The sequence below is a fragment of the Xiphophorus hellerii genome, chromosome 7 (genome assembly GCF_003331165.1).
Source record: "Xiphophorus hellerii strain 12219 chromosome 7, Xiphophorus_hellerii-4.1, whole genome shotgun sequence".
In the NCBI taxonomy this organism is placed as follows: domain Eukaryota; kingdom Metazoa; phylum Chordata; class Actinopteri; order Cyprinodontiformes; family Poeciliidae; genus Xiphophorus; species Xiphophorus hellerii.
In genome coordinates this window covers 25,465,125-25,492,204 of record NC_045678.1, presented here as the reverse complement: position 1 = coordinate 25,492,204, position 27,080 = coordinate 25,465,125, and the positions used below count along the sequence as shown (strand labels likewise).

The following is a 27,080-nucleotide window of genomic DNA, read 5'->3' as shown; positions in this document are numbered from 1 at the left end:
CTTCATTTCTACTCCAACTGCTTTATTTTGTGTTTAAAAGCCGAGTGCTGCAGAGTTGTAAAAGTACTTCATGCATTTTATTAACTACAAACTTTTGGAGGTGTTGAAGACTTTTTTTTTGCTTCTGATATAGGTATGTCCTGAAGTTATGGATTGTAATGCATAAAATGTTATCTACATGCTCAAACACATTTAATTATCTAACTATACAATATAGTTTTGAAACGAGGACATTTCTTCTGCAGCTCTGAAACAACAGATGGTCATTAAACTGTTGCCAGATGTTAGCATTTTGCAGCTGCAACTGTTGAAATGTCTGAGGTGCAGCCTATTTCTATCGACACAAAATAAACAGGAGTGTGAGCACTAGAGTGTGCTCATATTCACACGTTAATAAACTTCTGTAAAAGAATCAAACTACTTTCTATACTGACGAAATGATAAAGAAATCACAATCTCTGACTTTTACAAAAAAGGTGATTTAATATTTTGTGCTTTTATTGCCAAATACTGTTATCTGTAGACTTACTTCACCACAATGGATATTTGCTGTGCCAATTTTCCAACTATGTCAACCTTCATTATCCATGAGCAAAGTATCACGTAACATCAGTCCAGCTCCAAATCCACTAAAATGCCGTTAAACACTTTCCACCTGGGACCCTTAAAAACGTGTTTCCTCCCTCACCCTAGGGTCCTAGCATATCATACCCACTAGTCATGCACACCTGCTGGTCCTGCAACACATTATGGGTTGTAACCCAACATTTTAGAGACTATGATCAGATCAAAGCTCTGACCAAAATGCTTTAAAACAATACTGAGTGAACACGAGAACATCAAGAACATGATGGGGTCAATACCAGAAAAAATGGAGGATGGTGGTGGGGAAGCTGTCCAGAGCTGTGATATAGTTGTCAACTGATACTGACTTTAACCTCTGCAATTGAACAGAGCGGAAAGAAAAGACTAAAAGAACAGGGGAAACATCTGGGTTTAGAGCCATGCAAGTGTTTAATCTGCTTTCAGTCCCAAATGAAATGACTCTGAAGAACTTGTGGCCATGTACTCATAGTACACTTTGATCAAGGTTGACAGTAACCAAAGAACACAGGGGGGAAAAAGAGTTTGTAACTATTATTTCACAAGTTTGTAAAGATCTAATTAAATATCATTTAATATAGTTTTATTTTACACTCTTTTTTTTTTAAAGAAGTAGCTCCTGACAGGGAGTGAAACAAGAATAACCCTGGAATTATTTTACTGTTGTACTGTAGACAAAGGAAATAAAGCATCATTTTAAATGGCTTTTTAACTACTAACGCAACACTCAAGTTCTACAATAAAAGAAAAACATGAACAATTCTAAATACAAAAGCAACAAATACATGAGAAATGATCTAAGGACCAACTTGTTACAAAAATGATAGACTCTGAACATGATCTGCAGTTATAGAGTACATTTTAAAAACTTTATTAGGTTTTCATGTATTTTTTATCTCTCATTTGCATATTGCTGTTATACAGGTTAACATATACAGGTCAACAGTATCAAGATACTGTTGACTAACATGCTGAACTCAAGGTTTTTTTAAAAATTAACATCATTGTGATTATGTACCTTCACCACAAAAATTACAATTCACTTATTTTCTCAAGATTTTAGATAAGTATCTTGTAGAGTCTAAAAACTAAACATTTTCCACAATATGTTTTCTTCTCCTCCTGCATGTAGCCTGAAAAATACTTAACTTTTCTTCTTTTTTATGTTCTACAATTACCCTGTATTGCACATGCTTATGATTTAAACGGAAAGAGCTGATTTATGCTCTCCAAAAAGAAACACATTAAAGTGTGAACCAACTGAGGAAAAGCTGTTCCCATTCCTCGTATAAAATATAACTTTCTCTGAAGCAAAAATTTCCCCTCGAGAAGTTCAGCTTTTGTTTAGAGAACTTCTTACCAATCAACTTCCTTTTTTATTGTCATACTTCAACATGCAAATAAGAAAAAGACTGTGAGGAATAATTCTATGGATCCCTTGGATAACTAACAAACAATCAGGGTCTCAGTGATTCCAGAGAAACACGGAAAAACAACCTAACAATGGGCTGGATTGTGCAGCAGTGGTAAAGTGGTCTGGGAAACTCTCAGGCCTGGATGGGAGGTCTTCTCAAGAGAGCAAGAGACTTTCTCATTTCATTTCTCTCCATTGGCAGGCCAAAATGATTTGAAAATGTCCTTTTCACCCCAAGTTCAGCAAGAATGAAAATGAGACATCAAGAGGCACAGCGAGCAACAGGAAAGAAAAGGAGTGATGTGAAGGAGACGGGCAGAAAATGGTGCCATGTGAAACAGAAGACTCAGCTAAAACAGCTGCAGCAATTAAAAAAGCCTGAATTAAAATTATAATAAGGAAGTGACAGTTTCTCCAGACCCCTAGAAGACAATTCTGACTGGGTCTTTTAATCTAATAAAAGCTATAACCAGAGCAAATTGAAAAAGGATGTCTTCCTAATCAAATTGGATCAGGAATGTATCTTGAGCTGCTAAATTATGTTATTGATATAAATCTACATGGAATGATAATGACTTCAGCTGAAGTTTAGTCAGTTTAGTGTACGGGAAAAATCTAATATTTTAGAGGGAGAAAACCTAAAAATATTGAAATTACTTAAATAAGTAATTTTTAAAGTCCTAAATGAAAACAAATAATAATTTCTTTTTAAGAAAACATATACTGTATATCATATACATCTACCAGGTGTATTATCTGGAACAATAGGGTCTGAAGAGATATCTTGAGCAATAACATGTTTTCTTTTGCTTTTTGTGTTTCCTCTGCCAGTCCAGATCATGTTAAAGCTGTAAGAGCTCTTTCCAAATGATCATTCTCCATGTTTGCTTACATGGAGGATGATGGTTATGACAGCTACATTACTATATTATAGTTCAATCTTCATGAGTACAAGATTTAGTGATTATGTCAAGAAAAAGTTCGATTTAAACAACACCTGCATGGTTCATGAATATAACGTGGATTATTTTGGTGGCAAAAAGATGATGCTGTGGCATTCCTGTACACCTCAGAGCAACAATGCCAGTCAGAAGTGGAGCAGAAATTTCATTCATTTTTAATGTGTTGCAAATTGCAGGGTTTGTCACAAGTGGTGATTTGTCATTGTGGAGAATTACAGAAAGATTGGGCATGTGATAGAGCACTTTTAAATCTCCCTATAGAGTGCTAGTTTGTTAAATCTCTTCTACTTTCATAGAACATTTCTACTGACGCCTTCATCTTAGTTGGATAAATCTTCAGTATCAATCTAATTTACTAATAACTTATTTTATAAAGCGTTTTCAAACAAAGTGCTGAACAATTATAAGGAGATAAAAAACAACAAAATAAAAAAATACAATTTAAAAACATGAAATAAGAGAAAAGCTGGAGACTGCTCTGTCTACCTACTTTCATATCTTGTGAGTAATTTTTTCTTTCACACTTTTTTATGAGTAATTTTTTCTTCCACACTTTTTTACATGTGTCTTTTGAATGTCTCTTGGGCTTCTATTGATCAGGTCGTCAAACCTTTTAATGGAAATTGACATGTTATTACAAGAAAAAATGCAACCAGCAGAAAAAGCCCTTGAGGACAGATTTCACTTTGCAGAGTGAAAACATGTGAGCTGATTCCTCTTCTTTCCTTCATTGTTTTGTTCTTGACGAAATCTTCAGAGTCAATATTTTTATGAGCATGCCTTTAAATAGTTAAGATCTGCCTGTTGTGAAATCTGTCAACTCCTGACCTTTGTCTGTTTATGTCGCTTTGATCCCCCCTTTCTCTCTGCATTGCTATGTAATGAAAACAATAATGAGTGTGTGTGTTCGACACACACAGAGAAAGAATGTGCAAATGGGTCATGAATGAGGCACACATGGGGCATAACCTGCTAATGTTAGCCATACACAAACTGTGATAGCCATCTACTGACCCCAGAATAATTGAAATGAAACAGTGCACGCCTACACACACACACACACACACACACCCACACACACAGATTCTGATGCTCATTATCAACATGGACATGTCCATTCCTGGTCAATGAGGTTATTTCAAACAAATGTACATTCACTGAAACACATTCAAAGTTCCTGAAGTTTAAATAATGTTTTTTTTTCTCATTAGTTCAATCTTTGCAGACTTGTTTAACCAGCTATTTAATTGATTGTGAATGACGGAACAAATATTCACAGCTCCTCAGAAAAATAAGGTTTATTATTGAATAAGTAACGTATTTGGTGCAAGATTCTTAATGGTTTTGATGGAGATTAGTGAGATCTGTATTATGTTATGGAGGAGGATTTTTATGGAGGAGTAGCTACATGGTTGAAAGAGATGAAGTGCTTTGCTGTTCAAGCAACATGGAGCAAAATATTTTAATCGTGGTTTAGTTTTTTTCCCTTAAAGTCACAGTATTGGAAATATGAGCAGTGCAGGACAAGTTTCTGGGAGTAGAACAGTGCAGCAGTGGGCGAAGAACAGATATTGATTGATATAGCTGTAATTAATAGTTCAGATTTATTTTTGTGTGCTGTACTCTGTGCGTTGCCCCTTTTGGCCAAGCTTCCATTGAAATCTGGACAACCTGACTTCATTTCATAAAGATAGAATCTGCAGTTGAAACCAGTGATTGAAAAGACGCAATATGTGAAGTTAAATCAGATCAAAATTTTCTTGTTTTAGCTTAATTACCAAAATCATTTGCTTCTGGTCAGTATTCTGTTTTCTGGCATATGCTAAACACAACAAAACAACTTTTTAAAGAATTTTGTTTCTGTAACTCTCCTTGAATTTAAAAGTTTACATACATTTGGTCAGTGTTTAGGTTAATTTTGAACTGTATGACATGTGAAAGTTTTTGGTTTGGAGCCAATTTCAAACAGGTATTCTGTTTTTCTTTAGACCAGCAGCCTGCAACCTGATAATCTGGAAACACATGTTTCCGAAGAACCTTGCGGCTCTTAATGTACAGTACAGACCAAATGTTTGGACACAACTGTGTGTCCAAACTTTTGGTCTGTACTCAGTTTAGACCAAAAGTTTGGACACACCTTCTCATTGAATTCAATTAGAAAGTGTGTCCAAACTTTTGGTCTGTACTGTATATGGCCAAAAATTATATACCGTGTTTTAAATATAAATGCAATAAGGATTAAAAGATTTTAGCATTTTTTATAGTATCTTTAAGAAATATTTGCAATTATTTCCTCAGCAGAATGACTAATGCCAGAATTATTATTATTTTTTTTTTTTACATTAAGCAACAATCTACGTGCTTTTACTTTTAGATTTTCTGTAAATCTTAAACATTTCTTTAAAGAAACATGCTAATTATCTTGTTGAGGCTTAGGGTAATTCTGGTTTAACACCTGAAAATCTAAACAGAAAAGCGTTGTATATCAGTTTGGTTAGAATAAGCTGCATTAGGATGTAGCTTGGCAATAAAACTCTATGTTATTAGTAACTTACTTCTAAACAAACAATTGCAAATGACTTTAAATGTTTCTGGCAGTCACATAGGCAAAGGTATAACGTGGCAATAACTCTCCGTTGGTTCCTTCGTTTCTAGATAAGGAACTCTGAGAGCAGGTACAATGGAAAAAATGGGAAAATGGTGGAAAACATGGATGTATTGGTGAAGAAGATGGAGAGTTAATTTCATTTAAAGGCAGCGAAAGAAGATTGTGGTGGTTGTCAGGTGAAGAGTCATGTCATTATCCCCATTGTTTTCATATATAACATGAAAATCTACATCTTTTAACTTTTACGTGAAATGGACTGACGTAAATTCATTTTGCGTAAAATGGAGCTTTCCTAGCTGCATTTTGTTTCGACTATTTTAGGTCTCCTCTATGAAAAATCCTGTGAATAGACAAATTTTCCATAAACAATTTGAAGTTACGTTTCACAGAAAATCTGCAAATAGGTGAATCCACAAATTACAAACAGACGCTCGTCTACTGTTTACATTTCTGTATATGAATTGGCTCTGTTTGTCTTGTAAAGTCCTTTGAGATGACGTCTTGTGAGTTAAAATTATGTAAATAACCTGTGTTGAATTAACCCTAATGATGTATTTTAACTACCTTCAAAAAAGAAACTAAGTAGATTTGGGAATCATTACACTCACCACTAACTGTGTTTCAATGTGTTTGAATTATTTGTTTTGCTCAATGTCCAATCATATCTTTCTAATTACAAACAGAAGAAAAATCAGAAATTCTGCAGCACTCTGTGCATGATTTAATAAGACACAAACACCAATGAGAGGGGAAAAAACAAGACAAAATAAAAAACAATCACATAATACTTTCATCTATTTATATTCATATTCAATTTTGATGTTTGTGGGAAGCATGGGGAGAATATATTCAACTTGAAGTAAGGAAATTTCAACTTCTGGATAGAAAATAAGCAAGAAAAAAAAGAATTAAGTACTTTTTCACAAGAAAAAAGTATTAAGAATTAAGAAAAAAGTACTTAATTCGCAAGAATTGTTAGAGTGGTCTTAGTTACTAACACCACTCTAACTCAAATCATCAACAGTGAGGTATTCAGAAACTACTTTTTATAATAAAATATATTCTGTAATAACATTTTGTTGATTCATCGTTCTAATTTTGGCACTAAGCAATTTGGTTGCTTTACTCAAACATGTTTTTGAACATATTTATGCATTAATCTTAAAAACACTATGAGACAGAGTTGACGTTTGTGTCTTCATTTTCTGAATGTGAATTCAGTAATAAAATAGTGAACAGTTTTATGCGGCAGCAAAATATTCAGTTAACCCTGAAACAGACCACCTATCTATTTCAAGCAGTGAATTTGCTGACAGTTTATGTGGTGAAGCGCTGGCGCTTTGGGCAGGGAAACTTCATCCACAGCAGGGTCATGTTTTAATTTTAGAGCCATCAAAACCTTGTCTCCTATACACCCCCACACACGCCTACACACACAGATAAATTCACACCAACTCAGTTTATGTATTCCATACTGAATTTAACTGATGCTGAGTCAAAAGCGCAGTGTCTGATTAAGTAACCCAAAAATGATTTATGTACCATCTTGGAAATAATAGAAATGCTCAAAACAGAAACTGTGGAACATGGCTTAGGAGTCACTCATGAAGTATACCGGTAGACATGCAGACGCTAGATACACATAACCTTCCAGCTATTTCTACTGTAGTCAGGTGGAAAAATAATATATTTTTATGAGGTCAACACCCTGGATGTAGTTACAAAACATGACTTACTATCTTGGAAGATGGAATAATTAATGTGTTAATTAACAGAGGAAAACAGAAACTTTTGTTAGGATATGGTCTTTATCAGATTTATCTAATTATTTCACTCACACAGAATGTAGAGCGTCTCTAAGCATAAACTTTATGTCTGGCCACAAATTCTTAATTAAATTTAGGTCTGACTTTGTCTAGGCCATTCTAAGATAACATTGATTTTAGAAAATTTTAATTATTTATCAATTACATTTCACTTACTTCTGTATAAATACTATCAACTCAAAAATACAAAGCACAATATTTTATCAGCAAGTTCAACAATATTGAGCAATCCCTAAATAATCTTCAATGGAAATCCTCGTTTTTAACTGCCATGTATTTCATGACGTGTGTATGCCATGAATTGAGGCACACATACATAATTAAATCGATAGTTTTTCTTAAAGTTGAAATTCTTAAAACCAATTAAATGTTATTAATTGTCAATTTTTAACATATTTCTTAAAGTAGGTAATTAAATTTAAGTAAATTTAAGTGTGTGGAGCTCTTGATTGCTTCCCGGATTAATGCTAGAAGTTAAGCACAGTAGAGTGATTAGCTGTTTTTTGTTGCCATTTCGCCTTGCTCAACTGGAGGGCGAAGTTGAGCAAGGTGCTACTGCACACCTCCGACTCATCCGCTTATCAGCGGTAGGCTAAGAGGAGCTGGCTGATGGTCACTGATCACCCAAGTGTTAACCTCAGTGCTACTGCTAACTTTCTTTTATTTTGCATGTGCTCCATGCTTGCGCTAATGTTTTTTTCCCTGGGATATCCCTGAAAGATACCTCCAATCTGTAAACATTCCTCTGTGTAGCTTTTGTGATTCCTCGGTCAGTCTCCTCAGGACAAGAACTTCCTGGATAACCACAACCATGACTAGAAACTCCAATGCTCCTCACCACCACCATCCTCCAAACCAAACCTGTCCGCTATGTGCAGCTTTGTAATATAAATCAGACGTGTTTATGTGAATAGTGTCCTAAAAAAGGCATTTTCATATTGAAAAACATACTTATACATGAATTCTGTGCAATAAAGTTATGTCCATACAGTTATCTAAAGAATAAGTAATAAATAGTTTTTTAGTGTTATCACAACAGTACTAAAAATATCGTAATAAAATTCTAAGTCTATATCATCCACCAATGGTTTTTATGCGCTTTCAACATTCTGCATATACATATTGAATTAAATAATTAGTTATTGCTTTTATGCCAGTGTGGTCATTGTGGAGAAAGATATAAAAGTGCAACGCTTGCAAAAAGCGTCTGGCATCTGTGACTTGGCAGCAAAGACACCATAAAACCGTTTTCTGTTTTAAGTGTCGAACCAATTTCAAGACTTTTTTCTTTTAAATTAATTATTTAGCATATATTCATGGGCAAGGTCTCTCTTTAGTCAGATCTGGATCATAATGTATGATCAGACATCCGTGTGGATTTGGCTGAGTGTGTAGAAAAAGCAGCCCAAGTTTCTAAGTGGAAACAGAAATGCAGGACCTCTAAAGTATGCCAGCGTGTGCAAATGTGTCCAATTTCCCGAGGCTTTTCAAATACCAAAGCCAGACCTCAAAACTATCATCACTGCTCCCACCCCCATCTGCCAAAGCCATCACCCATGCAGAGACACCCTCCCTCTTTATATTGGACACACACACACACGCCCACAAACACTGACAAAAGAGGTGTGAAATACCCATCCCTCACTACTTTAACAGGGTTGGGAACTTGGCAATAAACTTTTTAATGTTCTAAAGTTCTGTTCTTCAGCTGAACTTGCCAACTCATTCTTACTGACAGACACAAACAACGACTAACATCTGATAGTCTGCAGAGGTGTTGGTAGTTACCAGCAAGTACAACAAAATGAAAAGAAGCTAGAAGCAGCATTATTCTTTCTGTTGAAGTTCCTTTCTCCCCTGCTTGCAACGTGCTTTGGATACAGTAACTTTAAGTCTACTAAGGAGTTGTTTAAATGCATTACTGCATCTGCCTTAAGTATGGCAAAAAAAGGAAATGTGCAGCAAAGTAAGACATCACTTTGGTGAGGAGCAAACAAAGAAGAAGAAAGGAGTTGAAGAAAATAAAAAAAAAGAAAATTGTAGCTTTGAGAAAGAAAGAAAAAAGTAGCAAATTGGGGGAAAAATGCTCAAGAGTGACTGAAGGCTTTTTGTATGGTAATGTGAGACTGTCTTCATCATTAAACTGTTTGCATGCAGTTTTGAATACAGAAGAAGAAATAGAAAAAGAAGATAAATAAAAAAAGTTTAAAACTAGTTTCCATTTACAAAAACAGACCGTAAAAAGATAACATAGAATTTAGGCCAAACAAGATCTTTGAATGGACTTCTATCGATTTGTACCCTTCTGTACAACTGATTTCTAAAATCAAAAAGAAAGTTCGTAATCAAACTTCAAAATTGTATTAATTTTTATCTCAAAATTAAAAAAGTAGCACAAATAACAAAAACATGATTCTGATTTAAAAGACAAGCATACAATCTACAAAATAAAGCTCAAGAAAACAAGAAAATAAAAGTTAGTTGTCTGTGCAAAAGCATAAAGTACCAAAATTAACTTTATAGACCATATCATAATGTCCTTGCTGTTGCAGATCATCATCATGTTCACACCATAATGACTTAACATCATCATATCTTAGATCTGTTATTACTGCTGACCACAACTATTAGACTAATGACTAAAAGCTACAAATGGCTCATTGTTTTCTACAATTCAGTAAACTAGAATTGAGCTCATTTGCCAAGACAAAATAATTAAAAAAGGCATTCAACAGGTTTGAAAAGAGTAGAGAAGGCTCCAGTGGTGGAGGTGTGGCGGGTTCCGGTGTGTGGGAAATTTAGGAACAACAGTTGTAAACAAAGATTAAATTAGAGGAAGAAAAATAAACAGAAAGGATTTGGAGTTTATCACAGATGGAGGGAGACAATTGTACCTTGGTAAGGAGGCATACTGGCGTTCCACCTCTTCGTATCGTGGAGTCAGACGGGGATCAGCGCCTCTGCCTGGTACCTGGTGGACAAAATGAACATTAGTTTGGAGCAGTAGAAACAGGAGCAGTAGATACCTAAAGTTGTGGCATCTTACTAGTACAGAATCTTGTATCAAACTCTATATTAAAGGAAGAACAAACTTTAAAGCTGGGAGCGGAAGCTTGTGGGATGCACAGTCATAAGCCCCTCATTTTCTCGATGTTTGGGTGTTTGTGATACTCTGGTAATTTAGGACCAAAAAAGAGCTCATTTTAGGGATTTAGGTCTTCTGAGGTTTGTTGGGGTGGGGGTAAGAAGGGTCTCCATCCAAGATTAGGTTACTTCAAAATATTATGTCTCTCTCTTTCTTTCACAAACACACACACACACAGTTTCACATGAAGAGAACTGCACCTCATCTCCATACTGAAAGGAAAAGAGCAGAGATTAATCCAAACTGCTGACAGTTCAATCTGTCCTACCTCCTCTTCTCACTGGTTCTCACTTTAACCCTCATCATCTTGTTTTCTCCTTCTTCACATATTCCTGTTTTTTTTACCCTCTCTCTCTCTTTCATTGAAGCACAATATTTCCCTCTGAGAATATTCCGGTCTATTCAGAGGGGAAATTCCAGCTTCGCTCTGCTTTCAAATGAAGTCGACTAAAGACCAAAACATCAACATACTTTATCTGGGCAAACACACACAGCCATACACAAAAAATGGTTTTGGTGCTCGTTAAATGCATTTTAATTTCACATTTGTCACAGTAAAACAGTGCTTTCACCCAAAATTTATATGAATAAGATTGTGTAAAATTTCCAAGTTGGACTTCATTTCCATCCTGTGTCAGAAATTGTAACAGTAATGTAACAATAGAAAAAGTAATTAGTTAGATTACTCATTAATGAAAAAAGTAACCGTTTATTTTAACACTGCTATTCTTATCACTGATTAACTAATCTTCCAATCTGAGCTGTGGATTTCTGCAGCTCTTCTAGAGTTACCATCGGCCTCTAGCCTGCTTCTCTGACTTTTGCTGTACTGGCATGTGACCTATATTTAGGGGTTGTTTGGTTTCCAGTAGAAGTGGGCAATGACTGTAGCGTTTAGCATTTATCGCGATAAATTTCTGATCACAATAAATTTTAAATTATAGTTGTCACAATAAATTCCAATTCATGTTGTTTCAAGCCCCACAAAATGGTTCCTAATATTCGTATAGTTATCACAATAGTATCACAAAATATCGTGATAAAATTTGAAATCCATGTCACCCACCTCTGGTTTCCAGAGTGAAAAGTTCTCTGAGAAATATTCAGAGCTTTTTCAGTTTTCTTCCTGTTCTTTGATCTTCCTGATGCCCTAAGCTCACCAATGTTTTCTCATAAACCTCTGAGACCTTCACAGTTGGATTTATGATGAAACAAAGTCATATCAACATAGATTCCTGAAAAAATATAGTTGTACGGATTACATTTAGGTGTATCAGAGTCAAGGGGTAAATATACATAAGCATGCCACACATTTCAAATTGAAAACAATGTTCTACTGTATTTACCTTTCAATTATAATTTACTTTGTGTTGATCACACAAAATCCATTAAAGTTTGAGGTTTTAACTGTAATCCCAGCTCCAGAAAGAAGGACAGAGGGAAATAAATTCAAAACTACACGATATGAGGTGAGGTGTGTTGGAGACAAAAGACTGGAGCTATCGAAGAAACCTCAGTGCTTTTTCCTTCACAACATGCTGAGATTTTGATATCAAAGAGCACAGCTATTTGCTCTCCCTCTTTGCCTTTCCTCTTCTATCTGTATTCAGGGGAACGACGCCAGGAGGCATATAAATCAGATTTGCTGGTCCTGCTTTCTTTTGAACACCTGTCTTTATAGCTTCAATATCTCAGGTAAAGAAACTGCGGGATATTAAGAGCGAATAGAGTTTGGAAGCTAAGGAATGAAAAGGCATTAAATGGTGAAGAACGGAGGAAAGAGAGATGGAGCGAATGAGACCAGAGTAAAATGACTTACAGAGGAGGAGGGAAATTATGAAGTTGTTGAGAAGGGGCAAAGGGAGAGAAAGGAGATGAGAGGTGACTTATAAAACAAGAGAGCGAATGAGGTGAAGACAAGGGCGGCAGAGTGGGGAGGTGGAAAAGATATTAACGGCACAATTTAAACAAGATGTTAAAGGGGGAACTTGAGATGGGGAGAGACGAGAGGCTGAATGAGTTGCATCACGTGGTGGAGGCTACGAGAAATGATGAGTTGGTGAAGCAAAAGCTGAAAATAAATGAAAAGTACAACAAAAAGTGATGTGAGAAAGATATTTTTAACAGAAACCTGTTTACATCTGGAAAACACCCATCAATTAAACACGTCAACACAAAACGTTCTCACAAATGTAAAACCCAGCAAATAAATTAGAAAAATGATACGGCCTTCTAACTTTTTCACAAATGTTAAAAGAGTTGAGTGAATTTGTATTCAGCCCCCAAGATTCAATACAAACGTTTACATTAATTTTTCCAAGTCTTTTCTCTGTCACTAAATCAATTTCAGGTCTAGACCAAAATAACAAGTGATGTTTTGGCTGCTTATTTGATTAGCATATTTCTATGATGGATTAAACAGGAAAACATTAAAATTTTAAAGGTAAGGATGTTGTTTTATAACTCAAAAAAGATTAAAGTACACACACAGGCCACTTCCACTTTCTAACTAGATGACATCTGCAACAGGACTCTATTAAAGGATATGAATGTAAAAGAGGATGAATACAAAAGCATGCTACACTTTTAAGACATGTATTTACAAAAAGAAAATCATGTATTATCAGTCCTGCTCTGTGTTTGACTAAAAATATGAAAACATTCAAGGCACTGTACAAAGAAGCACACCTTTCCCATCACATGCAGCCACACACACACAAGGCTACGTACTGGTAGCTGTACACAACTCATCTTTACCACAGATTGAAAAAAAAAAACAAAATCATAGTCTTTCTGTTTCAAGTGCAGCTACACAAACACACATCATTCCCTCTCTCCAGGCAAACACACACACACACACCTTAACACACTCCCTTTCACTCACAGAGTCCTGTGGCAGCACAGTAGTGCCCTGGTAGGGGTAATGGTCTAGTGAAAAACCATTTCACGGCATAGTGAGCAGAGGAGAGGCAGGGAGGAGAGCACAGAAATCAAGCAGAAGAGACTGATGCTGAGGGAGAGCACCCACACACACGCCTACACACAGGCACACACACTGTAAGAGGGGCTCATCTCTCTCCTTTTAACAGACCCTTCAATTTACCCATAAAATACACCACCCATCACTTTCAGCACTGACACACACTCCCACTGTTTCTCTCTCTGTCTCTCTTTTTTTCCACAGATACAATGAAACACAGACATGAAAGATCCAGAGTCCAGTCCCTTTCACTTGAACTGTTTCAAGGATGTATCAAAGAACCTTAGATGGGCACAGAGCATTTTGTAGATGTATACAGCTTAAATTAGAGTACTTTGTCCAAACTCTGAACTGAGTCTTTCTTTTCTTTGTGACTCTGTTTCTGGCACCCCTTCCTTGTTTTCTTCTTCTTCTCCCCAACCGTCTGTGCTTACACCTCTCCCAGAGCAGACTTAATCATTTCTCTTCATTAACCAACCTCGCTCCAGCTAAATAAAGGGTTCTTAGGAGTGCTGTGAAATCGCTTCCTTCAACTCAGCTTATTTAAAATCTCTATCCTTTCTCCTGCTTCTTACTCAAACTCCTCTCCTGTCTCAAAATGAAGAAAGGAGCCCAGCAGACTTTACTCAGTAGTCCCCTGGCTTAGGAAAACTACTTTACTGAGCTATGAAGACAACCAAAAAGAGCTGCAAAAGCAGGAAGTCAAAACAAATTTCTTTCACATAAGGTTGTATAAATTAGGCCAAATTGTCTAAACTCAGAATGAGCTGTTTTAGGACCTCCTGTCACTTTAAATCCAAATAAACTGCTGCTGGCCATGCCTCCCCAAAATCAACGTTTACACTTGCACATGAAAACATATGCGCAATTATACAACTGTACACCTTTGAAAAGCAGAAATAAAGCCCAATGCACAACCAACAAGAATGCAGCAAGTGGTTTCTGGATGGCAAGTCATCAACAAAACATTTGTCTTTTACAGCAGCCATTGTACAGCGCATACAGCCGTAAAACCAGCTAACCAAACACTGGAGCTTAGCTTGGGTTGTTAGGTGATATTCTGGACTCAGCTGAGGTTGCTAGGTAACGGTGCAATTGTGACTCAACAATCTGAGAGGTTTTTGAAACTGCTCATTTGCAAAACACCAAAAACCATAAAGAACTGTGGTATTTGAGCCTGTAGATTTGAATTTGGTGAAAAGATTGGCCAAAATAAACTCAAACATACTGCAAATTATTTTGTTCTAAACTCAATGAATTTATCGCCTAGTAAATACATATTGAAAAAAAATATATATAGGGTAGAATAAAGTATTACAAGACCCAAATGAATCTCACATTCATGCCCATGACGGGTGTATAAAAACCTTTACTCAAAATGTGTAAACTAAGGAATAAAACTAAATACCAGCCATATGTGATGAACTGTAAATTAGGAACAGTGTTGGGAACACACCAGAATAATAACACAACAATGACAGTTTCATCTCTCAACCAATCTTATCTGAGCAGTTACTATCCTGCTAATGTGTATCCATCTATCAAATTTCACTTAAATCATTTCAACCACATCTGCATCTCACTTTTAGATACCGATCTTTTAAATTCATTGTCCTTTTCTCCTTCTGTAAATCAAAAAAGATTTTACCCCTCTTCGTCCTTTCCCCCTGCTCTGTCTCTCACCCTCAGAGAGATCAATGAATAAGGGCTGTCTTGGTCTAATCTTTATTTATCAGTCACATCTTTCTGCTCTGCCAGTACTTTGGGCTGACTTAATTACACACTACTACCTTACTGTTGCTTTGTGCATGTGTCATGTCCTCTGTCATGTACGTAATGCCTTTGCTTTTGCACATTCAATAACTATTGGCATGCATATTGGTGTAGAAAGGAAAAGGTCACCTCAGTCTAATGAACTACAATATGTAATTTTAAGACAAAAAAGGGTACACCGCTGAACTACAAATTAACTCAAATGAGACAAAATGATTATTCCCTTGCTAATTACAGACACGTAATCAAAAATGTGTCTTTTTAGTACAGTATTTTTCATATTGCACAAAACATTTGAAAACATTAATGTCCATAAAGGGCTTTGAGATATGAGATAAATATACCTGTAAATTGACAAAACATTCAGCTTAATACTAAATTCAGAAACAGTAAGTTAAAGTCCATCCTTACTGTACAGGAACTAAAAGTAGCTATATTCTGATCAAATCTAAAGTACAGTGTGTAGGCATGAGCTGGTTATTGGTACTAATGTACAATTAAGCCCAAAATTATTCAAATCCTTGGCAGATTTAGATTTAAAATGAGTTTACTTCAAACAACAAATTTATTTCCGATATTAAAGGGGACATGCATCTCTCAAAATATAGACTTGTACAAATAACACCAGTTTAGGTAATTTTTTAAAAAATGATATGCCAAAAATTATAGATATTTTTACTAGCATGACAGCAGTCTAACTCTTCTTATAGTTGCTGACCAGCTTTTTGCATATCTCCAATAGTATTTTGTCAATTTACCTACAGCAACCTATTGTATCTTCTTAGGAAGGCCTCCTAACTATCACCCTAATCTTGACCTTTTTCCAGAGAAGTCTGGATTCTGGCTGAGCTTCTCCAAAACGCTGGTATTATTTCCAGTCAGAAGAAACATGGTCAAATTAAAACCAAAATATTTCAGGGGGTATGAATAATCTGAGCTTCATTGTATATCAAAGTTTTGTAAGGTCCTAATTTCAAAACCACAAAAACTTTGTCACACTTTTTAAACAACAAATTTACCAAGGCATTTTATTTGATTAGCAGACAATAATAATAATAAAAATTAAGAAACAGCATAGGACTGAATATCTACAGAGCTATGAAATATACACTTGAAACTCGCTTTACTAATTATGTCATACATATGATTTTATATCAGCAAGTGCCTTATCTTTAATGTCTCAGACTGGCATCAAGGGTTAAAAATCTTGACAAAGACATTTCTAAGTATAAGGGCACCAGGATGTCATTTACTGAACACGATCAACAGATCATTAGCCAAACTCTGCGAAGGATTCAGCTGCTGGTTAACACAATCCCAAGGGGGAAAAGACATCAGCAAGTATTTCAGAGGCAACTCTCAGCATTCATCAATCAGGTTGTCTGATAAGGCCACTGAAAAACAGTTTGGAGTATGAAAGATCACTCATAAGTGAAAAAAAACATTAGAGGCAGTTGCCAAACATTGAAGGATTGGATGCCTCTGCAAATGTGGTTACTATTTTAAAGCTTAAAGTGCACAGCAGTGCAATCAGAAAGGTTGGAAAAGTTGCCAAGTAAAAGGCACTACTTTCAAAAACAAAACAGCAAAAGAAAGAAAACATGACACAATGCTTTAAAAGTGATGTTTTGCAAAGTTAAATTCAAACTCAAAGTCACAGACAGGTTTGGCCACACTGCAGCAAAAAACAAATCATATTAATAAAATACCTAGCACAAAGTGTCAGGTAAATATTTGAGCCTATTTAGCAGATAGAGGACTTAGACTACTTGGAGTCATTGATAAATGTCTTCTGTATAATGTATTAAAATATTCCAGTCTAATAGAAGGTAATCTGACACCTAAAGCTTGACTGAAAATGAGTCTATAAACAAGCTAAGGATTGAGAACAAAAAAGCTACGACGGAAAGTCCAAATACTCTCAATCTCCACCTGATTAAACGCTGTGGCAGGATCTTTAACGAGCTGTGGAAGAATAAACTCCAGCAAACTGAATAGAAGTAAAAGTGTAATGAGACTGTAAACGCCAAGATTGTTTTTACAAGTTTTCCATATTTAGGGTCTTGGGCAAAACTCCTCGTTCATATTGAAACCCATGCGGATTAATGACCTTATCTAAAACTAGTTTTTAATAATTCACAGGAATGGAAACAATCTGACATCTTTGTTCACAGTTCTAAAAATCCATATGATGGCTTAATTCTTGCTTTTATTAAAACCTTTATGTCAGCAGAAGAAAATAGTGATATTTAATCTATTTTTCAAGAGAGTCCTGGACAAGACAGACAAATGGAATCAGTTTAATTATCAAAGCCTGCATACACAATTAGCATTTATGTCAAAATAAATCAAGCAAATTTGTCAAAACTTTTCATACTGACAACAAGAGGTCATTATGGAACTGTACACTATAACCAACTGAACTTCTCACATAAATGTAGGCCTAAAGATATTAAGCAGCCCAAAGTGGCCATATAATTATAATAGATTAATGTCAGACCACAGAGATTTTGAATTGGAAAGTTTCCTTCCTGTTTGTGTTTAAAACAAGTTTAAAGCCTTAAAATGTGATTGAGCAGCAATAAAAGTGAGAACCATGTTGAGTGTTGAACAATACAATGCCTTTTCATCTGTGTAAATATGGAAGTTTTAAGTGTTAATGTTAGGGTCAACATTATTGATGAAGAGGATGAAAAGTAGTGGTCCTAAGACAGAATGTTGTTGGTCTAACACATCATAATTAATGCCAACTGGGTGCCTAGAGAGAATAAAATGTCCTGTGTAAGAGGTCAGTGATAATTTAACTATTTACTGATCAGGACAGCCAAACAGGAAAAATATAGCATGACTTTATTATTATTGATCATGTAGAAAGAAAAGTAAAATCCAAGCCTTTAGAATTTTGTCCTTTTTTGACGAGTTTGCATGTTCTTTTTACACACCTTTCACAATGCTAAGCATCCACAGACAATTGTTTTCATTTATTCACTAATGTCCTCCATCCACAGCCAACACAGTCGTTATTTATCCTGCCCTGTTCATCTAATACAGTACACCACTCTTTCCTCCATCCATTTATCCATTCAATCCTGCTACAGAAAGCAGTAATTGCAGCTGCTGGTGAAAAGCCCTCCATTTTCTCAGCTAATTACTTCAGCCTCTTAACAAAGTAGCACTAAAGCAAAGAGACTCGACAAGTGCCCTTACAAGAACATGCTTATTCACATTCACACACAAGTTCACCTATGCACACGCTAACAGCTATTCAAATTAGCTCTTTCCATAGTTCATCAGTCTTCTAATGAATCTGTTTTGACCAAACGGGTGAGAGTCACTCCACCATCTGCAGTCTTAACAAGTAGACCCTTGCTTATGTTGATAAGAAAGAGGCTTAGTTTTTTTTAATGACCATCAGTTTATGTAATTTTAAACCTAAAACACTATGTCTCAGCCATATAATGAATATTTTTGAAAATATGCTTGTTTATTTTGTACCTAATAGAAAGATCAGTAGATTGGTCCCAGTTGGTGCTAGTTGGTTTCAAGAAACTGTTGAAAGGTTCATTAATTAGGTATGCATTATTTGGAAATCAATGTTACCTAATGTGCACAGTAAACAAACAATCAGCAACTTCTAGTTTCTGACTGATAAAGTTATTTAAATGCTTCTTTGCAAGATCTATACTGCAGTGAAAGCCAGTCCATCATGTTATGCCTTTTCCCATCTTACTATGAACCGAACTCTCTCAATACTGCATGCAAGGCAGAGAAAGACACTGAAAGACTCAAACAATGGGAACAAATGTGCTTATTTATTCAAAGTGCCAAAGAATCACCAATCATCTTTCCTGCAAAGCTGCCTCCTACTGAAATGTCAGCAAAGCACTAGAATAAAACGCTAAGAATTAACACTGGAGCACAGTTAAATGTCACGGCGGTGTTGAGCCTCTAGTACAATTAAGACCACAGAAGGTCAATTTTCCCCAAAGCATGCAGCTTAGAGCGTCCCTGGCGATTAGCACCATTAATACTATTTAATGCAAAGCATATCCCGTTCATTTACTGGACGTGTGTAAGTAAATGGAAGCATGGCTAATAAATTTCTGTGTGTGTTCACATACAGATCAGAAAATACAACCAGTAATCAAATTAAATCAGCTTTTGTTAAGTGGGATTTGAAAGCTATTTGTTTGATGGCATCCCAAGCTTTCAGCAATCACTTTTGCTGAACTACGAAGGATAAACACTAAACATTCATCCAAAGCACTTTTAAGGATCTTAAAGGTTTCCTAATATTTATATTAATAATCTTCTCAACTATAGAACTATAGATTAAGATTATCTATCAGGTGCTGTTTAAGTTTCTGAAATGGAATGGGAACCCAAAAGCCCTGAAAATTCAGTATGGTTGTTGCATTTAAAACATAATGAAAGTGGCAATAATGCTCAATAATAATTAATAATAATAAATAATGATTTGTTTGCTAATGTAAAATATGCAAATGTCAGCGGTTACTGCAACAAGCACTATTAAAGAAATACAAATTTGCAGCACCCGAATACATTATCTGACATGTTTTAAAAATGTCCAACTTCGAGACACTTCCAAGAACAAAAGATTTTGATAATACTGATAAGGCAAGTAAAAAGCTTCCTAAAAAGGTTCTACGGGTCTCAAATTGTGAAAAGACCTAATAAAATATTTCATATAATTTACAAAACCCACATTTCTTGAATATAAAACCTCTCCAATTTTTTTAATGATTATCTTCCAAAAGAACATGGCTTTCTACTCTTTTGTATAAAAAACAATGAAATCTAATTGACTGTCATCTCCTGTCGTGCTCATGCTCTTTGGTCACAATTTTGATCAAACGGTTAAAAAAAACTCTGTAATAAAACTATGGAAACTAAAAAATGTTTTCTGTAGCAACTCCTTATGTGAGACTTCTGTCTGTGGGTGTGTAAAACAGTTGTATGAAAAACCGTAAAGTGATACTTCTTTGGGAAACCTGAGAGGTGTGTTTTTTAATTCCAAGGGAGCATATCCTGAAACCAGATCTGCTTTGACAGTCTACCACAAATGAACAACACGGAAGCCTGTAATTGCCTCTGGTTATTTATTTCCCATAAGAGTTCAACTGACAGCAATAGCAAACATTTTTTAGTCTTTTCCTAAACTGAATGAAATATTAGTGGAAGTTTTATGAGTTCAAATTAAAAGAGATTAGGCTTAATTGGTAAAATTGTTTTCATGGTGGAAGCAACACTTTTAATCTTAAGTAGAAAATCGGGTGAAATTATTTTAACTTTTTTATAACAAGCATAGTGAATAATAAATGCAATTTCCAATGTTTCCGGTAATTAATTTTAAGATTGTAGTAATTATTTGTGTAAAATCATTTATGGAGAAGAAAAGGTTTGGGAACAAAAGCATATAGACGTTGCGAGAGTTTTCCCCTCTCTTGAACTTTTTCACATTTTGCCACATTACAAACAAATGATTTATTTTATTGGGATTTTATGTGGTAGACCAACACAAAGTAGAGCTTAACTGTGAAGTGGTACTTTAAGGGTCAGTAGTTTTCCAAGGAGTTTACACAAAATAGACAAAAGTGTGATGCGTTTTTGTATTGACTCCATCCATGGTTCGGTAGTTAATAACTCCATGGCAATGTCAATCTTACACAAAACCGGACTCAATGAACTTATGAGCGTAATATATTGTCAACGATTTTATTTAAGGGTTCTGAGATAAAGTTAATTTAAAATTTTTTATTTGTAAAATGATTTTAAAAAAGCACTGTTTTGTGTTGGTCTGTAACAAAATCAGAATAAGATCAATTATGTTTTGTCATTGTGACATGCCAAAATAGGTTCAAGTTCAAAGTTCAAGGGTGTGAATATTTTTGCAAGGCATTCTATTGAAAAAATTGAGTGTGCTAGGAAAAAGAAACAAGATGGGGATAAATAAATGATAGTAAGAGGGAAGGTACAGTAAGGCGATGGAAGAGGGGATAGGATTAGTTTCTGCTGCAAAGCCCTGGGAAGCACACACACACAAAGCACACACCGACAAGAAGAGAACACACATGTGAAGGCACACCATATTTAATGCCTACTATTCAATGACACAGACACAACGGGAAATTAATAGCACAAAAACAGCGCAAGTTAAAAACCAACACACATTCACACACATGCACACCCACACAGGTTTATCCAGTCCTTAGTGTTCTTAACAGTTAAGCTCGTCCTTGAAAGTGCAAGGTGGGGAGCTGATAAGACGAGCGAAACGGAGTGGAGGAGAGACTCGCGGGTGATGCCACGTACAAAAGGAAAAGGGAGAAAAATGAAGAGAAAGCGAGCTAGAAAAGTGCAGGAAGATAATTTGGATTCCTATAAGCCAAGCCCCCCACACTTCCTCCCTGCCACCCTGATAGTATGTCCCTGTACCTCTCCCCTTCCCACACTTCCAATATGTGCCTCCTTTCTACCCCAAACTTCCAGACTTAAAAAAAGTTCCTCCTTTGAGGATTAGCCGGAACAAAGGCAGGTGAATTCCAAGGAAGTCACAGAGACAGAAGCATAGGAGAATCAAAGGAGGTACAGGTTAAAGGGGAGACAATTACCTGACGAAGACAAGACATAATGGGAGAGAGAGCTGAGAGACAGAAAAGATGAGGGAAGGCTGAATTTCAACGTGCTTTTCAGTTTCCATTGTATCAGTGGCTTAAGAGGGAGAAGCACAGCTGCTTTTGAATTTCAGGATTTTTATATTTATTTATCTAATACTCTATGATATCTCAGTGAAGTATTAAGACCGAAATTACATTGCTCAGCAACATCTATACCGTTTGGCACCAGGGAATGTGTTTCAACGTACAGTCTGGATATGAGACTCCAAATGTGAGATGCATGAGTGTGTGTGAGTTTGAGATTATGACTGTGTGACAGTGGGAGCAGGTGGCTTCAGCGGAAGGTTAGATGGAGCTGTAATAGGATGAAAGTGGCACTCTTTCCTTCCGCTTCTCACACAAACTCAGTTCGTCTCTCTGACGATTGGCTCCAGTCAGGGGTTGATGGTGGCTGGGGAGACTTTTGTGCCTTCCTCATATATTTTTTATCCCATTTAATTTTATGAAAGTCTTGACCTCTCCAGTCCCGCTGTCTCCTCAGTTCGCATTTCCCAGATTCAGTTTTTATTTCTTTTTAACTTTTTCTGTGCTTTTTTTCCCCACCCGGCTCTGTCCGTCATGTGTTTATTCTGTCTATAGGATAGAACAGAAATATCATTTTATTGTCCTACAGCGGGGAGATTCAGGTGTCACAGCAGAAAGTTGATTAGATTTTCTACATTTCCAACCAAGCTAAAATATATGCTTAAACTCCAGCCTGATAAAGATATACAGTGTATGTAAAAAATATGTAAAGAAATTTGCTATCTCATAAGTTACACTTGCACATTGGAAAAAAAATCACCCCTTGTTTGAATCTATTAAATAAGCAGATACAACAGAAAGCATCTAATAGTTGTCAAGCAGACAACAAGATAACATATTTTGCTGCAGCTCTAAAACAATGAGCTTCAGAGATTTTATTTTTACTTTCTTACCATCAACCTCACTAAGGCTGGTGACAAGATGGAGGATACTCATCTAATCACATTTACCACAAAATGTTTATATTTATTTTTAAGATTTTCAGTTAAAAATAAGTATATTTTTAACTGAATTTTTTTCAGTTAAAATGACATAAAAGAAAAAGGATCAAGAGCCAAGCATGGTAGTATATATGTAAAGATATAAAAGCAAACCTCTTAATCATTGCTCTTAAATGGACAGGTTTAGGCAAATAGGCCTTTTTGGGATTTTCTAACTTAAAATGGACTTTCACATTTATTCCACTAGGAAACAGAAAATTTTGGAATAATAATTAGTGGTTTAACCCTGGTCAACATGAAAATGTAAAATATGCATAGATTCAAAAGCTACAGTAATATTTATTAAATAGAAAATGTCAAGGTTTTCTATAAATAAATCTACTCAAAATAAAAAAAATTCAGTGAGACTGTGCTCCTACAAACAAGGAAGAATATACTTTAACATTTTTCATACATCTTTAACAGCAATGTCAATAAGCATAGACCAGTTTAGGCAGCAATATTAACTGGTAAGTTATTATATTAAAAAAAGTACGTAAATTGGGAACAATTGTGATTGATATATAAACATATTCTCCTAACCAGTTAATGATGCCAGTCTTTACAAATCAACTTCTTTCTGGGTTGTTTTTTTCTTTACCCTAATCAAGAGATCATTTTATTAAAGAAAATGAATGTCAAAATAACTAATTAGCAGTGAGAATTGTGCTATATTTGAAATGACATGAAAGATAAAATTTAATATGATGGGAAAAAAAATGATTTTTTATCTCAAACTCAGATCTTTTAATCTTTACATAAAATTGCTAACGTTTTACATTTTGCAGAGATGAAGTGATGCAATAACACAGAGCCAACAAATGATTAACATCTGCCTATGTGCTGCTTTCATCTGAGAAAAGATGACAGCAGGGGCAGCAGAAATAAAGAGAAAACGGGGACTAAGAAGTGTGGAAAATGGAGGCTGCATTTTCTTTTGTACTCGATGACATGGCAGGCAAAGAGTGAGAAAAAATCCCTTTGCTATGCTGTGCTTTCATTTACCATGTGGACCTGAGTACATTGCCAGATATAAACACATAAAGCGGCACATACACGAAGCACCGGCAGTGATTTGTTCTTACTGTGGTTCCTACCAGAGAAGAAATGCAGACAAATAGGGAATCTTTAAACCTTAAGCCATTCCTGGCCTACTTTTAATGACCCCTAAGAAACCTCCTCTGGTAAGAGCCAACTTTTAAATTTCTCAGAATTTGAAAAGCTGATTACTGGTATCTAATCATAATGAAACGCATGCTTTACATATTTCAAGAGTTATCTTTATAAAATGTGATGAATGCCTATTTTCCATAAAAATATATTAATTTATTTTTGGTGAAATTCAAAATGTTTCAGTTGTTTGAACAGAAGAACCAACACAAAAGCAGTTTAGATATTTAAACAGAACTAATATTATATAAGTATTTTAACCAAATCAGGCATCAGGCACATGAAGCAAGTAAAAATAACTAATAATGAGTTTCATTAATTGATTCAGGAGTGCTTAAGTTAGAACACCTCAGATACACTCCTGATCAAAATCTTAAGACCAGTCCAAAAATTGCAAGAATTAGCATTTTGCACCATTGAATCTTAAGAAGGTTCTAAGTAGAGCTTCACAATGTTAAAAGGACAAATCAGTGCAAGAGACAAGAACATTTGAGCAGGGAATTGTCTGAAAACTGCATTTACACTCAAACATGATTTTTTCAGCTGATCAAAAGTTTAAGACCATAGTCTTTAAAAGCCAAAAGCTGTGCAAACATCTGGATTCCATGTCATTTTCTGTGAAGTCTTTACACTGTCAAGACCTCCTGATGGCAAAAGCAAAAAAGCTCACTGACTTTGAACGTGGTAGGATTGTTGAGCTGCATAAGCAAGGCCTCTCACAACGTGCCATCGCTGCTGAGGTTGGACGCAGTAAGACAGTCATTTTGCATTTTTTAAACGATCCTGAGGGTTTTGGAACAAAAAAGTCAAGTGGTAGACCCAAAAAAATTTCACCAGCTCTGAGCCGCAGGATCCGATTGGCTGTCCGTCAAGACACGGGACGATCCTCTACCCAAATTAAGGCCTTTACTGGTGCTGACTGCAGCCCAATAACCATCAGACGGCATCTGCGAGAGAAGGGCTTCAGAAACAAAAAACGTCTTCAAAGGCCACGTCTTCTTCAACGCCACAGAATTGCCCGTTTGGACTTTGCAAGGGTGCACCAAACATGGGACATTGAAAGGTGGAAGAAAGTTGTCTTCTCTGATGAGAAAAAATTTAACCTTGATGGTCCTGATGGCTTCCAACGTTACTGGCATGACAGGGAGATCCCACCTGAGATGTTTTCTACACGGCACAGTGGTGGGGGCGCCATCATGATTTGGGGTGCGTTTTCCTTCAATGGAACAATGAAGCTTCAGGTTGTGCAGGGGCGTCAAACAGCAGCTGGCTATGTGGAGATGTTGCAGCGGGCATCCCTCATGACTGAGGGCCCTCGTCTGTGTGGTAATGATTGGGTTTTTCAACAGGACAATGCTGCAGTTCACAATGCCAGCCTGACAAAGGAGTTCTTCCAAGAGAATAACATCACTCTTTTGGACCATCCTGCATGTTCCCCGGATCTAAACCCAATTGAGAACATTTGGGGATGGATGGCAAGGGAAGTTTACAAAAATGGACGTCAGTTCCAGACAGTGGATGCCCTTCGTGAAGCCATCTTCAACACTTGGAGCAACGTTCCCACTAGCCTCCTGGAAACACTGGCATCAAGCATGCCTAAACGATTGTTTGAAGTCATCAACAAGAATGGTGGAGCTACTCATTACTGAGTCCTTTTTTTTGACACTTTGTTTCTGTTTTGGGGGGTTTTCGGGGTTTTTTGAGCTATGGTCTTAAACTTTTGATCAGCTGAAAAAATCATGTTTGAGTATAAATGCAGTTTTCAATTAATTCCCCGCTCAAAAGGTTTTGTCTCTTCCGCTGATTTCTTCTTTTAACATTGTGAAGCTCTACTTAGAACCTTCTTAAGATCCAATAGTGCAAAATGCAAATTCTTGCAATTTTTTGACTGGTCTTAAGATTTTGATCAGGAGTGTACCAGGACTCTTAGCAATAACTTTGTGTGTCACTAATTCAAGTACGATGTCCAAAATCAGAAATAAGAAATCACTGCTTTGCACAAAGAAAGCAATTAAAAAATCGCAGAAAAGGGAGTAAATATTTCTAAAAATAGAGCAGAAATCAATGTTCAGGAGTCTAAAGTTAAAGGAAAAGTGGCTATGCTGACCTGACGAAATAAAACAAGAAAGGCTACCAACAATTTCCACCAGATTCCAGGTGGTTGAAAATCCTCGACTGATGGCAAAAGAACTGCAGAAAGACTTTATGGAAGCAGCCACAGAGATCTCAGTTTTCACAGAAAGGCACCTACTAAAAGCTGAAAGGCTCCATGTCTACACTCCAATTTTTTTTTCCTCAAGTACATAAATAAGCCAAAGAGGTTTTAGGATTCCTTACTGAAACTTTTTGGATCCATTGATCAGTGGTATGTCTGAAAGAGGAAGAATAAAGAATAAGCTGTAAAGAACACCATGCCTAGAAAGAAGCTCAGTGATGCTCTGGGAATGCTTGTTTCCTCTGGCACTGGAAACCTCAATTTAATCAAGTATCAGGAAATCCTGAGGGAAAATGACATGTCATCCATCATGAAGCATGGATGCCACTAATGTGCCGGTTGGACCATGTAAACCTAAGAACATGAGGTTCCACAGGAACACTACCAGAAGAAACTGGCTATCATATTTCCAGAAGGTCAAAACACCAAAAAGATGCTATACTAAGAGCAGTTTGAGAGTTGTTTGAGATTCTCATAGGATGCAGTCTCTATAGCGCTACACTCTGTCCTTTCTCACCTGGACAGTAAGAACACGCCAGACTGCTGTTCTTAGATTTTAGTTCAGCATTCAACACTGTCATCCCATCACAACTCATTACCAAACTCACAGACCTCGGCATCAGTTCACTCATGTGTAACTGGTTGCTCGACTTCCTGACCAGTCGACCTCAACATGTCCGGC

General features: G+C 36.1%; 1 protein-coding gene across 3 annotated transcripts in view; it reads right to left on the bottom strand.

The window, feature by feature from the left end:
- Window positions 1-27,080, bottom strand: part of LOC116723171 (partitioning defective 3 homolog B-like) — a 222,210-nt gene that overhangs the window by 18,468 nt on the left and 176,662 nt on the right. For all 3 annotated transcript variants that reach the window (XM_032567857.1, XM_032567860.1, XM_032567859.1), the window contains exon 23: window positions 10,308-10,384. In XM_032567857.1, the coding sequence (XP_032423748.1) occupies window positions 10,308-10,384 (77 nt within the window). The remainder of the gene's footprint in view (window positions 1-10,307; window positions 10,385-27,080) is intronic.